At 49.9% G+C, this 14,017-nt stretch overlaps 1 protein-coding gene across 3 annotated transcripts in view; it reads right to left on the bottom strand.

Annotated features, from left to right (window-relative positions):
* Window positions 1–2,440: 2,440 nt before the first annotated feature.
* PSD2 (pleckstrin and Sec7 domain containing 2) overlaps window positions 2,441–14,017 on the bottom strand; it is a 71,961-nt gene continuing 60,384 nt past the window's right edge. For 2 of the 3 annotated variants that reach the window (XM_088063657.1, XM_088063658.1), the window contains exons 13-16: window positions 7,936–8,093; window positions 6,843–6,987; window positions 5,677–5,820; window positions 2,443–4,140 (exon numbers count right to left, since the gene is read on the bottom strand). In XM_088063657.1, the coding sequence (XP_087919783.1) occupies window positions 3,934–4,140; window positions 5,677–5,820; window positions 6,843–6,987; window positions 7,936–8,093 (654 nt within the window). In that variant the 3' untranslated portion in view covers window positions 2,443–3,933. Of the gene's footprint in view, window positions 4,141–5,676; window positions 5,821–6,842; window positions 6,988–7,935; window positions 8,094–14,017 lie in introns of all 3 variants that reach the window. The other variant, XM_088063659.1, reaches the window with a different exon arrangement.

Raw genomic sequence — 14,017 nt, 5'->3', positions numbered from 1 at the left:
AAGACATCTCAACACTGATTTCCCAGAAGGTTAAAGGCTGAAGGATCCTGCCCTCCCGCCATGGGGCCCATGTCACCCAACAGCACATGCAAGGGAGGTGTTAGGTGGGTAGACCTGGGGCTAAAGGTGGTAGGGCCAAGTCCTGATTTGGGTGACATTTGCCTTTGTGCCCCACTTCTGTGCAGCCCCAAGCCTCGCTGGATGAAGGCAGCCGTGCAGCTCTCCACTCTCCTGTTTCTCTTGGGGAATGCCCCAGCTCCCCGTCACCTTTGATCCATCTTGGCTCTTCCAGTGGCTCCCAGAGCAAGGTGAGATGGGCAGGAACAGGCAGAGAACACCTGGCCCCTTGGAAGGGACATGTGTGGATTATCACCAAGGCTGATCCCTGGGGAAAGCAGGCACATGGAAGAGAGAGATCGGGTGTCTTTGGCTTCCCAAAGCAGCCCCATCTCCTTGCCTGACTCTCCTCAGCATCTCTGAGCTCCACTCATGGAGAAGTGCCCCCAAGGCTGGCACAGCAGCACCTGCATTACAAGAAGGTACAGCTCTTGTGTGTCCCTGGCATGCAGAGCAACCATGTGGCCACATCACAGGGTGTGCTCAATGCAGCTGATCCCCACCAGGAATCTCTCTGGGTCCCTTGGAGAGGAGCTGTGGGTTTGCCCTGCACAGGGGGATGTTTCCCTGCTCCATGGTTTGCAGGGATCTGTGATGTTCTGCATCCACTGAGACACCACTAGCTCTGAGCCATGGCAGCCTCAGGATTCTTTGTGGTGATTTTTTCGCTAAACGTGCCCCTTGATTCCCATAATTGTGTTCTATATTTAGAGGCAGTTACGCTACTTCAATTTTCTCTCCAATTGCCTCTGAAGGGAGCCTGTATCTCTCTCTTTTTTCCCTGGCTGGTTTATTTTTAGACTCCTCATTTCCAGCCATGTGTGTTCCTAGGGTTCTGCTGTAAATATTTTACAGCAACTTTCACAGGTGGGGGAGCCACCAAAGCCTCCTGACAGCTCTGCTCTGCATTTATGGTGCCTTTACTGCCCTTCCCAGAGGGAAAGGAGTTGCTCTGCTGACACAGATTGGAGACACAAGCAGGAGAGGAGCATTGGATCCTGGCTTTGGGGTCACGAAGTCTCCCCCACAAAGAAGTCCCTCCAAAATGAATGTGGTTGTGTCCAGGACAAGTGGCCTGGCTGGGAGGCCAGGCTGAACCAGCACTGCCAGGTGAGGTTGTGTGAGACCCAAAGCAGTCATGGTGCCTGCTGGAGGGGCTGACACACACTGGGGAGGTGTAGAAAGTGCATCTGAGTAACTCCAGGAGGAGAAAAGGATGTGGCTGCCTAATTCCTCTGAGAATTCCTCTGCTCTTCTCTCTTAGTGGTGGGTGGCTGAGTCCTTGATCTCCAGGGAGGGAGAAAAGGGATGAAAAGATCCATTTTCTTCCAAGTCACAAGCTGAGGCTGTGGATTGGTCAAACAAGGCATTTTTGGCTCTGCCCTCATGTAGGTAAGATGCTCTCAACAACTTTTCACGTGCCTGTGCACCTGGATCAGGACTTGTGCAGGAAGCAAACTGCAGGTACTCGGTAAGAGCAAGTTTAGTACTCTGAGCTGTCTTGCCAAGTGTTGTCTGACATCAGCTTTCACCCCTTCCCACATCCACTGGGTGTTCAGGCTCACAGCTCTGAGTCTCTTTCCTGCTGCCCAGAGGAGACTTTTCCAAGATCTTGTTTTTCTCTGCAAGTTACTCCAGCTGAGGATGGCAGACTGGCACCTTCAGCCAGGGGGCTGAGCTGCTCTTGGTGGCAGCTCAGACACACTGGGGACATCACTGCCTGCTGGAAGGGATGCTCAGAGGGGAAGACTGAAGTACAAAATATTACCTGGGATTTTGGAGAGGAGGAATTTGGCCCAGCTTTTTCCTGGACTTCCACTGTGAAAGTCTCAGCACCAGACACTTCCTGTGAGTAGGAACATCTTGAAGGTCTTCGGTGCAAGTCTGTACAATACCTGACACAAACGCAATGATGCCTTGGAGAAACAGCCACAGACTCCTCTGGGAACCGTTGTGAGAACATCTCCAGTCACTAATGCAGGGCTTGGGACCTTTCTGCTCCCATAAATCTCTAGGCTGTATGTGGACAGACACACCTGGGATGCACCAGACGGAGGGAAGAGTTGCTTGAATGTCTTCCCAAAGCAGCCCATGTATCCACACCCGCTCCAGAACCATCCAAGAGGATGGGCGGGCTGGTACCCACTTGTGGAAAGGAATTGATGTTTCCTGGTGCTGTCTATCCACAGGATCCTGGCTTTTCTGCATCAGGTGCTGGATCTGAATCAGCCTGGTCTTCTGGTGCTGTGAAATCTGTGATCAATCCAGCACATGGTGGAACGATGCTTCAGACCAATTCTCTTTACCAACAGATTCAGTTTTATTGTTATTCTTTTTTTTTACATGATTCTTAGTGCATCATTTCAAATAAACTATCAAACTGTACAAAGAAACAGAGATAAAAGAAGAGGCGATAAAATTGGAAAGAGGTTTTTAGTGTCATGAACCATCATGGAAAACAGTAGTCCGTAGGCTCTCAAATACTGAAGGTCCAAATAAATCTTATATTGTTTGTTTAAAAAATGCTGCAAAATATGAACAATAAATGACTGTAATTAGCAGCTACAAGATCCTTCAAAACTGGAACTTGATTACTGTGAATGCACCTAGGGGAAAGAAAAGCAATCTGAGATAAAGGATCAAACAAAATATTGAAATAAATAAAGTGTGGGAGGACAGTCGTGGCATTGAAATGCAGAGAAATCACTTCAGCACAACAATAAATCATTGGACCACAGACAGCAGAAAGGAACAGAAACACAATTCCCACTTAAAAGAGTACAGCATGTGCATCGCAGGATGGAGGAATACAGCAGGGAGGGGCAGGTGGGATCGCTCCTGCACGCAAAGGTTCCGCAGGAGCTCGCGCACGGCTCCAGTTGTGCCTCGAACCCAGAGTGGTGGATCCCAAACTAGCAGCCACTCGGGCAGTTTGTCTGAATAAGCAGGAATGGGAGAGCGATGTTTCACAGCAAAGCCAGGTGGGATTTCCATTCGAGTAAAAAAAGGAGAAAAAGGAAAAAAGAAAAAAAAAAGATACACAGCTACTCCATTTTTTTTAGAACATCCTGGTGGGCTGGTCAGACCCTCCACATCCCTAATGTCTTCCCCAGGCAGCTTGCCTTCACTTACACACTGAGGTTAAAAACCCACGTTAACGTTTCCTTATATATATATATTTATTTATATATATATTCATATGTATATATATATATATATAAAAAGGATAAGGTGACAGAGGGCCCTTCAGGCTTCTCCTGCCGTGGGCAGGTGACGTTCCCACGTGGCCGTGCTGAAGACGCCTCTCGCCCGGTCGGTGACCAGCTCACGACACCCGTCCTGTCGCGCCGTGCTCCTCCTGGGGCAGGGACGTGCCCCTGCCACCCTGTGCCCTTCTCTGGGAGCGCTGGTGGTGCCACAGACGTCGTCCTGGCTCAGTTTCCTGCACTGCTGGGGACTGTGACCATGAACCGCTTGGGGATTCCAGGGAGGGAAGGAGGAGGGATGGGGCTGGTGGAGGAAAGAGCGACCCAGCCCTTGAAGAACCAGCACATCCCTTTGTTGTGCAGGCTGCAGCAGGAGGGAAAGAAAAGCCACTGGTGCAGTTGGGAATGAAGAAGAGATGATGCTGAAATGCCAGAGCATTGACAGAGAGTGTCAACTAAAGCTTCTTTGATTTCTTTCACTAGAGCAATCCTCATGTCATACATGTCTACAGTTTTGCTCATGCAATTTCCTAAGTAAAATTGTGCTCATCAATCTAAGTCCAGGAGCGCAGAGCATTGCCGGTTCATCCCCCCGTGCACATGTTCCTTGTTAAGTGTTCTGCTCTAAAATGTCCTTTTCTGCCTTACAGCTGATGGACATGTGCCCTTGGCTCAAGGAAGGGCTGGAATGCGTCTTCCGCAAAGCGAGATCGTCAGCTTCCACCTTGAAGAAACTGGTCTCGATCCTCTCCAGGTCATCTGTCCCCACTTTTATCTTCATGCACAGCAGGTTGATGTATGTTTCATAGCGGCTCTTCTGCAGGGAAAGAGGGAACAGAGAGCCTGGGAACGGGGACAGGCCACGGTGTGTGCGGCACGCAGGAACAATTCCATCAGCTGCTGCAGGAAAACCCATCCCGTATCATCAGCATCCCGCTAATCACACCCCACAAATGTAACCCCAGCACAATGCCTGGCCTGATTGTTGGAAGGTCTGAGGAGAAAGGTGTGTGTGGGTGTGTGTAGGACCCTCCAGTTGCTTTTACAGGTCTTGGCTGCCACTGTGATTGTATAAGGAGGGTACTGGGGGCAAAGTGAGATCAGCAGACCTGCTGCTTCCTGATTTAGGAGCTCGCCTTGATTGGTTAAAATACTTCTGCTTGTCATTGTTTCCATCCAGTGGTTCAGTTACTGCTGCTGAGTTGTGCCCCCAATGCTCCTCACAGAGCACAGCATAAAGGGAGGCATCCTCTCTGCCTGGATCCTTTGTTCCAATGCTAGATGGGATCTTTTTGAGGACTTGTGTAATACCCATCCTTTCTCTTAATGTCTCAGAGGCAGCCTGTGCTGGCTCCTTTGTCAGCACAAAGAAACAAGCATTTCTGGAGTACATCTCATAAGACAGATGAGATGAATTATGCCCTGGAAGTGCCAATTTCTCCTTGAAGACTGAAAAGGCAGTCCAGAGAAAAGCTCAGATAGAGACCTCTCTGTAGGCATCTGAAACCAGATGCTGGAAAAAGGGAGGCAGCAGCAACTATTTGGAAGGCTGGTACAAAGAGAAGGGAACAAGCAGCTGGGAGCTGTGGATTTGGAGAATCAGGATGGGTGTTACACAAAAGGATGGTGCAGCCCTGGCATGAGGGAGGTGGGATATTTCCATCCTTAGTGATTTTTGAGGCTCGGCCACTAAACGGCACACTCAGTCTGGGCTAAGACTAGGAATAATCCAAGTTCCTGCTGGAAGCAGGACTAGAGGCCTCCAGCAGTCCCTTCCCACTGACACCTATGTAAGCAGGAACCACACCTGTTCAACTCTCACTGGAACAAAATACCCCATTTCTCCCACAGTTAAATGCTTCTTAGACTTTCCAGGGGGTTAAAACTCATTTACATGCATCCTCAAAGGGTCTGTACTCAGCTGTAACACTGTGTTTGGCTTTATTTCCAAAAATTGCTGCAGCAAAATAAGATTAATTCTCCTATGATTTTTCTTTGCTTTTTATTAATGTTGCTGGAAAAGACTGCATCACACTGAGAACTGAACCACTGTCTTACTTGGGACATGAAAAAATGTCAAAATTTGGCACAGTAAAGGAAGATTTTCTTTCCCTTGTCATTTTTCCCCTCCTCTGGTTAGAAACCACGGAGGGAAGGAAATGGCTCTTATTTCTTTTTTCAGCTTCAGTGCAAAACAGTGAGGCTTTTTGCTGCCCCAAGACACCCATCCAGCTTGGGTGCCCTTGTCCTTCTGTCTCCTTTCACGCTCTCCCAGACTCACAGCACCCACTCTGGAGTTCTCCTCAATCAGCCAAGGTATCATTTATCACAGAAAAGATGAAAGTTCCTTTACCTCAAATATTAGGTAATGTTCTTTGAGTCTGTATTCCTCAGCCTCTTTTGACTTGAGGCTCTTCTCTACAGGATGTAATTTATGCTCTGCTAATTCGTCTGCAATCTGCTTCATTTTATTTTCATGAGACCTCAGCTGTTCCTCCTGCCGAGAGAAGCGTGTCAGGTATTAAAACGTGGGAGTGCAGCACCCAAGTGCTCCGCCTGCCTGTGGCTGGGGGAACTCTCTCTGCAGGGGCGTGAGCTCAGCCACTGTGCTGGAGCCAAAGGTGTGCTGTGCACTTGCAAATTCATCTGATAAGGAGCAGCTCAAACACAGGTATTGGAGTAAGAGCAAAACTCAGGTACCTCAAGTGCCAAGAGTGGATTTCTTTGGCACTGAGGCATCTTTGGCATGATAAGCACAAAACGCTCCTGTAACATGCATCCTCTAGCAGCCAGGCAGGAGCAGCGCTGTCCCAAGAGCTGCTCATCCTGCTCCTTTTGGAGATACAAGTACCCTCCCCGTCTGGGCTCTGACAAAGGTGACCATCTGGCCACATCTGTCTCAGCAGGCAGGAGCTGTGTCTCTGCCCTGATGTTTCAGGCTGTCCTCCCCTGTGCTGGGGGGCCATGGCAGTGTGTCCCTACTTTTTGGAAGTGCTAAGGCACATTGGGCCTTCCCAGGACAGGGAAACAAAAGCTACTCTTTGCATGGCAGCTGCTCTTGGTTAGCTGAGCCTGGTGCACAGTGTCCCCTTGTTTCCAGAAAACCTTCCCTACTGACTGGAACTCAGGCATCCCCTTCATCTGTGGTTTTTGAGCTCCAGAAACAAGAGGGTGCCATGATATAAACCAAACCTGGGCTGCTGGGTTCTGCTGCATCAACTCTGGAGCTATTCTGCTGTTTCCCCTTCAGCAGCAGGAAGGTGCTGGGATGTGATGGGCAAAGAGCAATAAACAAGCCAGAACCAACAGGCAGGTGTGTGCATAGGGCTGTTTGTAGCCAGTGCAAAGGAAGCACTGGCCAGATTCCAGGATTTTCCATGTCTGTCCAAGCTGCCCACTCCACTCCCCTGTTCCTGCACTGAGCACCTGAGTGTGCCCCTCAGGCAGGAACAGGGGGACCCTGCTCTGGAGGGCCTCCTGAGCACTGGGCACACCTCCACCACTCCTCTCACACATTACCTGGCACAGCTTGGTCATGGATGAGGGCAGGAGCGGGCGGCAGAACTTCTTCATGGAGCAGATTGCAGCTGGGAAGGCTGGAGCAGAGAAAATGGCAGCAACGAGGTTGATTCGCAGGATCCAGGAGAGCATTTCTTCCTTACTTCTGTGATGGAGGAGGGGAGAAGAGAGTCTGAACATGCTCTTGGACCAGGAGCAGGCAACAGCTGACAACAGCCCTAGGGCCTGATTTAGGAGCTCAGGAGGGCCATCAGTGGCCTTGCTTTGATGCCACTTCTGTGCCAGGGAAGGGGAAGACAGAGGGAAACACTGTCTAACTGGCTGCTCCACAGTGCCCTGATGATTTCAGGGCTGCTGTCTGCCTCTCAAAGCCTGGGCAGTCCTGCCTTCCTCACCAGCTCTGGTTTGTGTTCCTGAGGAGCTCAACAGAGGTTCCACAGAGCAGGATGTCATTTATGTCATTTGTGAGACGCTGCCCAGGGTCCTTCATCAAATCTGTCCAGACACTGCTGCCCCGAGCCTTCAGGTGGGTGTTTGCTGCACAAATTCAGATGTCAAGCTAAAGCAGTACCCCAGCCCAACCTACAGACAACGTCACCTCTCTCAGCAGAAGATGTGAGGCAGAAGATTACTTCATCACCCTTGACACTTATTAACACCATAACATTCCTCAGCAATGGACTAAGATAAAACATCTACCCTGGCTGGGGAGACTGCTTTAAGGAGGTTTAGACAGTTTCCCCATCAAAAGCTGACAAGGGCAATCATCACCTGCACTGCACAGATGTTCTCCCTTCCAGAATACTCCAATAGAAGTTAGCAAGAGAAGCCTTTTCTCTCAGCCCTGCACATCCCAGCCCATCCTGCTCAGCCTGCCTTGCTGACAGCTGGGAAGGACCTCAAGGACCGGCACAAAGCTACCAAGAAACTGTGACCTATAACCAAATCCTCTGCACAGCCCTGCAGGAATGACCCTCAGCCCCTTCCTCCCCGTAGGTGTGGCCCCCAATTTGTGTGCTGATCTGGCCAGGTCAGAGGGAGTCTGGCAGTGCCTGGAGGTCAGGCTGCCCATCCAGGCACTGCTGGGACTCACGGGGCCTGGAAGAGGAAGACTCTCCAGTCAGCTGTCTTCAGCTTGAGCACGTTGGACTTCTTGCTGTAGTCAGAGGCTTTTGTGGCTAAGGCGTGGTGCACACGGATGGCGTTTTTCAGATCCACTTCAGAGAGGTCTTTGTCAGGTTTATATTCATCCTGTGAAGAGGAACGTTAATTGGATAATGACAACACTAACATTTGCGGGCTGCTTTAATGAACCTGCCTTTCTCCCTGTGCTATAATCACAGAGCGCCAAGACCAGGAAAAGCACTGCTTTGTACAGTAAATGCTAGGAGCTGATAATGATAATAATTAACATCTGGCAACTGCTTCCATCATTAAGTTCACTGGGAAGATGTAAAGAAGGAGATGAAAGTTTTAAACATAATTATCAATAGTTATTTCTAACACAGCACATGCCTGAGGCTTTCTGGGGAGGCACAAGACAGGGCCAGGTTTCTGCAGAGTTTCCCCCACAGTGCAGAGCTCAAACCAGGATCCAACTCCCAGTCAGCAGAGGATATCAACAAGCACCTGCCCTGGTGCTGCAGCTTCACAGACTCATAGAACGGTTTGGGCTGGAAAGGACCTCAAACCTCATCTTATTCCAACCCCCTGCCATGGACAGGACACCTTCCACTAGCCCAGGCTGTCCAAGTCCTGTCCAACCCGGCCTTGAACACTTCCAGGGATGGGCCAGCCACAGCTCCTCTGGGCAACCTTTGTCAGGGCCTCACCACCATCACAGGGAAAAACGTTTTTCCTCGTACCTAAATTTCCCCTCTTTCAGTCTAAACCCATTGCTCCTTGTATCACTGCAGCTTTGTGTGGAGGAAGGTAGCCCTGGAACAGCAGCATCCCTGCAACCAGTGCATCCCTGTACAGGTGTGGGGCCTGGTGGGCAGCTGCCAGTCTGAGTGTGGCCCTGCTGAGCCAGCTTTGTGTCCCTTTAGCACACGTGTTCCTTTGGCATGGTCTCCCCTGTAATTCATTAGACTGGCACTTGCAAATTGCAGCAGCATTCCCTGTGTTCCTGCTTTACCTTCTCCACTGAAGGACAGCTTCACATGAGTAGGAATGCAGCAGTAACTATACGTGTTTCTGTTTTATAGAAAGGTAGAAAATACCAAATGTGTGATTCTGAAATGATGATCTTTGCACAGAACTTTTTAGGAAAAAGAAGTTCAGTCAACCCTGTGCTTACCCTTTCTCTTTCCCAGTGATTTAACGCAATATCCTGCCTCCCACCCTGCACCCTTGCCAGCTCAACCAGTCGGACGGTGGGACGGCAAGGATGGACAGATGGATGCATGGATAGGTGCAAAAAGAACCTGGTGAAAGGAACCTGGCCCTGGCTAAAGCAAACCACCACCCCAGCCACGCTAGAGGCCATGCCAGGACAGGGTGTCCCTGCAAGGCTCTGCCTTGCCCTGATGATTACAGTGCTACAGGATTAATGTGCTCTATATTTTGCTTTCCTGGACTGCCCTTGGCTGCCAGCACCAGGGCAGGTCTGTCTGGTGATGATGGTCTATACATCCAAGCCTTCCTTGGCTTCCAAGCCAGAACTGTTCTGCAGATTCTCTAAAAGCTTTTTTCTGTGTCCCATGTCCCAGTGGTACAAATGGCTCAGGGGAAAGCTGTGCTGCAGCCTCTGGGATGGTAACCCTGCTCAGTGAGGCTGTTCTCTGCTGTAGGGTCAGAAAGGTTTCCCCTCTGCTGCTCTTGAGAGCACTGAGGACCAGCACTCCCCAGCCCATGGATGTGGCTCACCCATCTCTCACTCCTGATGGGAAATAAGCTCCTGAAGCATTTCTTCCCTCATTTTTCAAAGCAATCATCCCATCCAGGAGAGTGATTGCTGTGCTCATCATCATATGAAACTTGGCCTTGTACAAAAAAATTGCCTCAGGCCCACCCACAAATGTGAGGCACGGGTTCCTGGGGATGGTGAATCCCAAAGAAAAGCCCTGGCTTTCCAGCAGAGGAAGGCTGGGTGCTGCAGGCATCCTGTGTTCTGGGAGACACTCAGGTGGGCAGTGCAGATGACCTTACCACCGTGGTGATTTCAGTAGCCAGAGGGATGGGCTGTCAGCCTTTTTCCCAAAGCAAATGCTTTGCCTTGTGAAGACCTAATGCCTTATCCCACCAGAAGAGAAATATTTGCTTGAGGAAGACATTGCAGCTCGTGCCTCATGTGTTGTAGAGAGACTTCAATTTGGGATATTTTTCTGAGGCTGAAGCTCTTTGAATTTCAATATATCTGATTGTGCTGCCCATGATCTCTTATTTCAAAACAAGCTTTCTGAAAATACAGTGCAAACAGCCCAGCTTAATGATGTGTGACAAGAGGAAACTGCCACAGCTGCTGAGTGCTTTGACTAATGCAGATCCTCATCTTGAATGGAATCATCAAGTATTTCCTCCATGGATTTCAGGCTCTCAGGCATCAGAGTTGATGTAAGAAAAAATCAAATCTTCATTTTCTAATGCTGGGCACAGTAAATCAGCGTGAGGTTGAACGAAGCAGGTTCTCTCCAGCTTCTGCCTTGCTGCTTGCAGGAGTGAATGGTTCTGGAGGCTCCCTGCCTGGGTTGGCTCTTCCAGGAGGCTCATCCCATTGCCAGGTGGTCACAATGTTTGGCTGATAATGCTGGGAGACCCCAATGCCTTTGGGTCACTGTCTACCCCTTGAGCAGATCCAGAGCTAATCTCAAAGCTTGTTTTGCCAAGAAAAGCCATCAAGCTCTTGTGTCTGCCTTTGTAGGGCACCTGGATGGGGTGGGGGACCCCGGTGTGTCAGTTCTGCTGCCCTCTCCTCTGGCCTCAGAGCCAGCCCTGGGCAGTGCTGGCAATAAGGACCGACAGATATTCCTCATGTTCTGGCTTGTGAGTGGCTTTTCCTCTCCTTTCTTTTCTTCACCTCACATCTACCACCCTAAACAAACCATTTAATTAGGAAAATTAACTCCTGCCCCCTTTTCAGTCTAGGCAGAATCTTGGCTCTCCCCAGAGCTCTTGGCAAGGGCCTGCCTGCATGGGACAGCACCTGTGGCTCAGGGCTGCACTGGGAACCCCTTCCTGGTTGGGGACAGAACCTGTGGGAAGACCTGCACCCTTTCAAACACTTCTGTATGAAAGCACCTCGTGCTTTATAGCTCTCCATCATTTTTCTTAACCCCCCTCTATGTGTGGTGATTAAGGGTTATTATCCCCATTTCACAGAGGTGAAGTAAGTTGCCAAAGGCCATGGAGTGAGTCAGTGCCCAGAGCAGATTAGTGCACAGGAGAGGTGTGCCCTGCTCCCAAACCTGCATTTCTTCCTCCAGACTCTGCTGCATCCCTTTAGGGGATCAAGCAATTGCTTCAGCAGACTGTGCTGGAACATGCTGATCCAGCAATTAACACCAGCGAGTCAATGACATGTGACATCTCCTCATCAGCAGGTTTATGGCTGCTGCCTGAGTTGCTTCTGTCAGACTGACTTCTACCTGCCCACCCACCCTTCTGCCTGTGTTATGTCCACCTCTCTCTGTTCCATTCCTCCTTCCTACACATCCACCTACCCAGCCCCTCCTTCCTCCCACCTTCCCTCTACCTCTCAGGCTTGTTTATACTCAGCTTGCTCCTCAAAACCAAATGGAGTTCTCTGTTCAACTTCTGTGACTTTACTATTAAAGCCTAGATCCTCAATTTGGTCTCAGCAGAACAGTGGAACAGGCTGAGCCTGTGCTCCATGACACCAGCTGGTTCTGGAAGCAGGTTCTTTCTCCTCTATCTTCCATCAGAAAACCTTTCCCCAGTGATTTATGCTCAGCCAAGGTTCTACCTTATGTTTATCTGCAGTTGTCTTCTGCTGAGACAGAGAGAGGCTGGCACACCACTTCCTTCCTGTATTGTGCAATTCCTTTGTTCTGCAAACCACCCCACAGGCAAGAAATGACACCAAGGATCCACAGGGCAGGTGGATGTTTATCCACTCTCTGTTGTGGTGCTGGGAACGTTTGCAAGTGACAGGGCAAGGACTTTGTCTTCATGTTCTCAACCTTCTGTCCTGTCTCTGCAAGCCTGAAAGACACTGTTTACAGCCAAGCCCAAGGAATTCCCTGGAGAGGACTGTAATAAAGTCTGGCAGCAGCTCACGAGTAAGAAACCCCTCTTTCCCCAAATCCTTTGCCCAAACATTCCTTTGGTTTATTTTTGTTGTTGTTCCAAATGCTACTTCCTTGGGGCATCCTTGGCAATCCTGGTCCCTCCTGCTAATTACACATCAGTCATGGCTCTTATTTATCAGACACTTTCATAACACAGCCAGATCTTGGGTATTTTGTTCCTTCAGTCCTTGCTCGTAAAAGAAAACCTTCAGTCTCTGAACCATTTGATCCTGAAGGTCACTGTGATAAGAGCATTGATCTCCTCACTGCCAGTCAGCCTCACCCTTGCTCTCTTTTTTAATGCTCAGCACCTCAGACAAACATAAGGAACTTTGTTAATGAGTGGTTACTGCTGCAAGCCTTGTCCAGCCAAGAATCCCCAAGCCCTCTGCCCCAGCAGCAGCAATGACACTCAGCGTTGGCATCACGGCTTCTTCTGCTGCCAGGGAAGAAAATTCCATCCTGCAAGTGCATTTTATTCTCAATATGTACCCTCTCATCAGACTCATCCCAAGAGCAGTCCTTGGTGGAAAATTAATTTAGATCTAAATGGTTCTGTGATAGTTGAAATGTCTTTTTTTTGGTCCTCCCCACACAGAAAGTGTCATACAATTCAATGCTGACGGTAACTCTGTACGAGTTAAATCCTCATGTGTAACCCATGGGTCAGCCTGAGGACCGTGGCAGACTCCACATGAAGATGTGTGATGAGACCAGGACCGAAGGGTGAGAAGAGTGCTGCTGGCTTGAAGAACACCACGCTTCAAGGGCTGGAGGAGGTCTGGTCTCCCCTGTGTGCTGCAGGCTCCCTAAGCTGCAGGAGAGTGGCACAGCTGTAAAAACACCACTGGGCTGAGAGCAACCCACGCTGGGAGTGAGGATGCACTGCTGCCAGATTTCTGCTGGCTTTTGACACGTGCCATAGGAGCTGGCGAAACACGGGAGTCATTGGGGTGTGCTACGAACTCTGAGTCATAACTCCCTGCTGCCCCGAGGATCTTTCTGCCTCTCTTATATAATCCAATGTTTGTTTACTCTCATTGCTGTGGAGATAATGCTGCAATAGGCAGGAGCATCTGGGGAGTGCTGCTCCAGCAAGGTGAGTTCAATGGGTTACTGCACAGCGTGTGTTGCTCAGGTAGTTCACACCTAGTTCAGTGGGTTAGGTTGGTGATGAACAGACATTTGGCATCCTGGGCTGGCTCACACTGACATTCAAGTGAGCCCCTATCCAGTCTCCTTGGATTTTCCCTCAGAAAAAACTTCCCAGTGAATCCTGCAAGCACCCAAGTGGCAGAGAGCTGAATGCTAGAGCATGCAGGAAAGCTATTCCATGGTGACTTTGTGTCCCATGAGGACCTGGGAATTACACTTGTGTTCTCTGGAGGTGGCTACACAATGAACAGAGGTGAAGGGAGGCACAAAGTGTCGCCTGACAGCCCATGGAAGGACACAGGTCATCCAGGGCCTGAAGAATATAGATTTTCATCACAGAACCATGGAATCACAGAATCCTCTGAGCTGGAAGGGACACACAAAGACATCAACTCCAACTCCTGTCCCTGCACAGGACACCTCAACAATCCCTGAGAGCCTTATCCTGATGTCCCCAGGGCACAGATGTCCCTCCTGGCTGCCAGGGCACTGCTGACTCATTCAACTGGCCACTGACCAGGGCTCCCAGGTCCCCTCCCACAGCTGCTCTCCAGCCTCTCATTCCCCAGTCTTTGCACCCAGGATTGCCTTGTCCCAGGTGAAGAATCCAGCACTGTCTTTGTTAAACTTCACACAGCTGATGATTGCCCAGGCCTGTCATTTGTCAGGGTCTCTCTGCAGGGCCTCTGCCCTTGAGGGAGTCAACAGCTCCTCTCAGTTTAGTATTGTCTGCAAGCTTGCTCTGTTCTCTTGAGTCCCATGTCCAAGTCA

This window comes from Pseudopodoces humilis, chromosome 17 (genome assembly GCF_049639895.1).
Source record: "Pseudopodoces humilis isolate 2021_Gansu_Grassland_sample_001 chromosome 17, ASM4963989v1, whole genome shotgun sequence".
Lineage (NCBI taxonomy): Eukaryota > Metazoa > Chordata > Aves > Passeriformes > Paridae > Pseudopodoces > Pseudopodoces humilis.
Note: the sequence above shows the minus strand (reverse complement) of the source record. Positions and strands in the feature narration are given on the sequence as shown.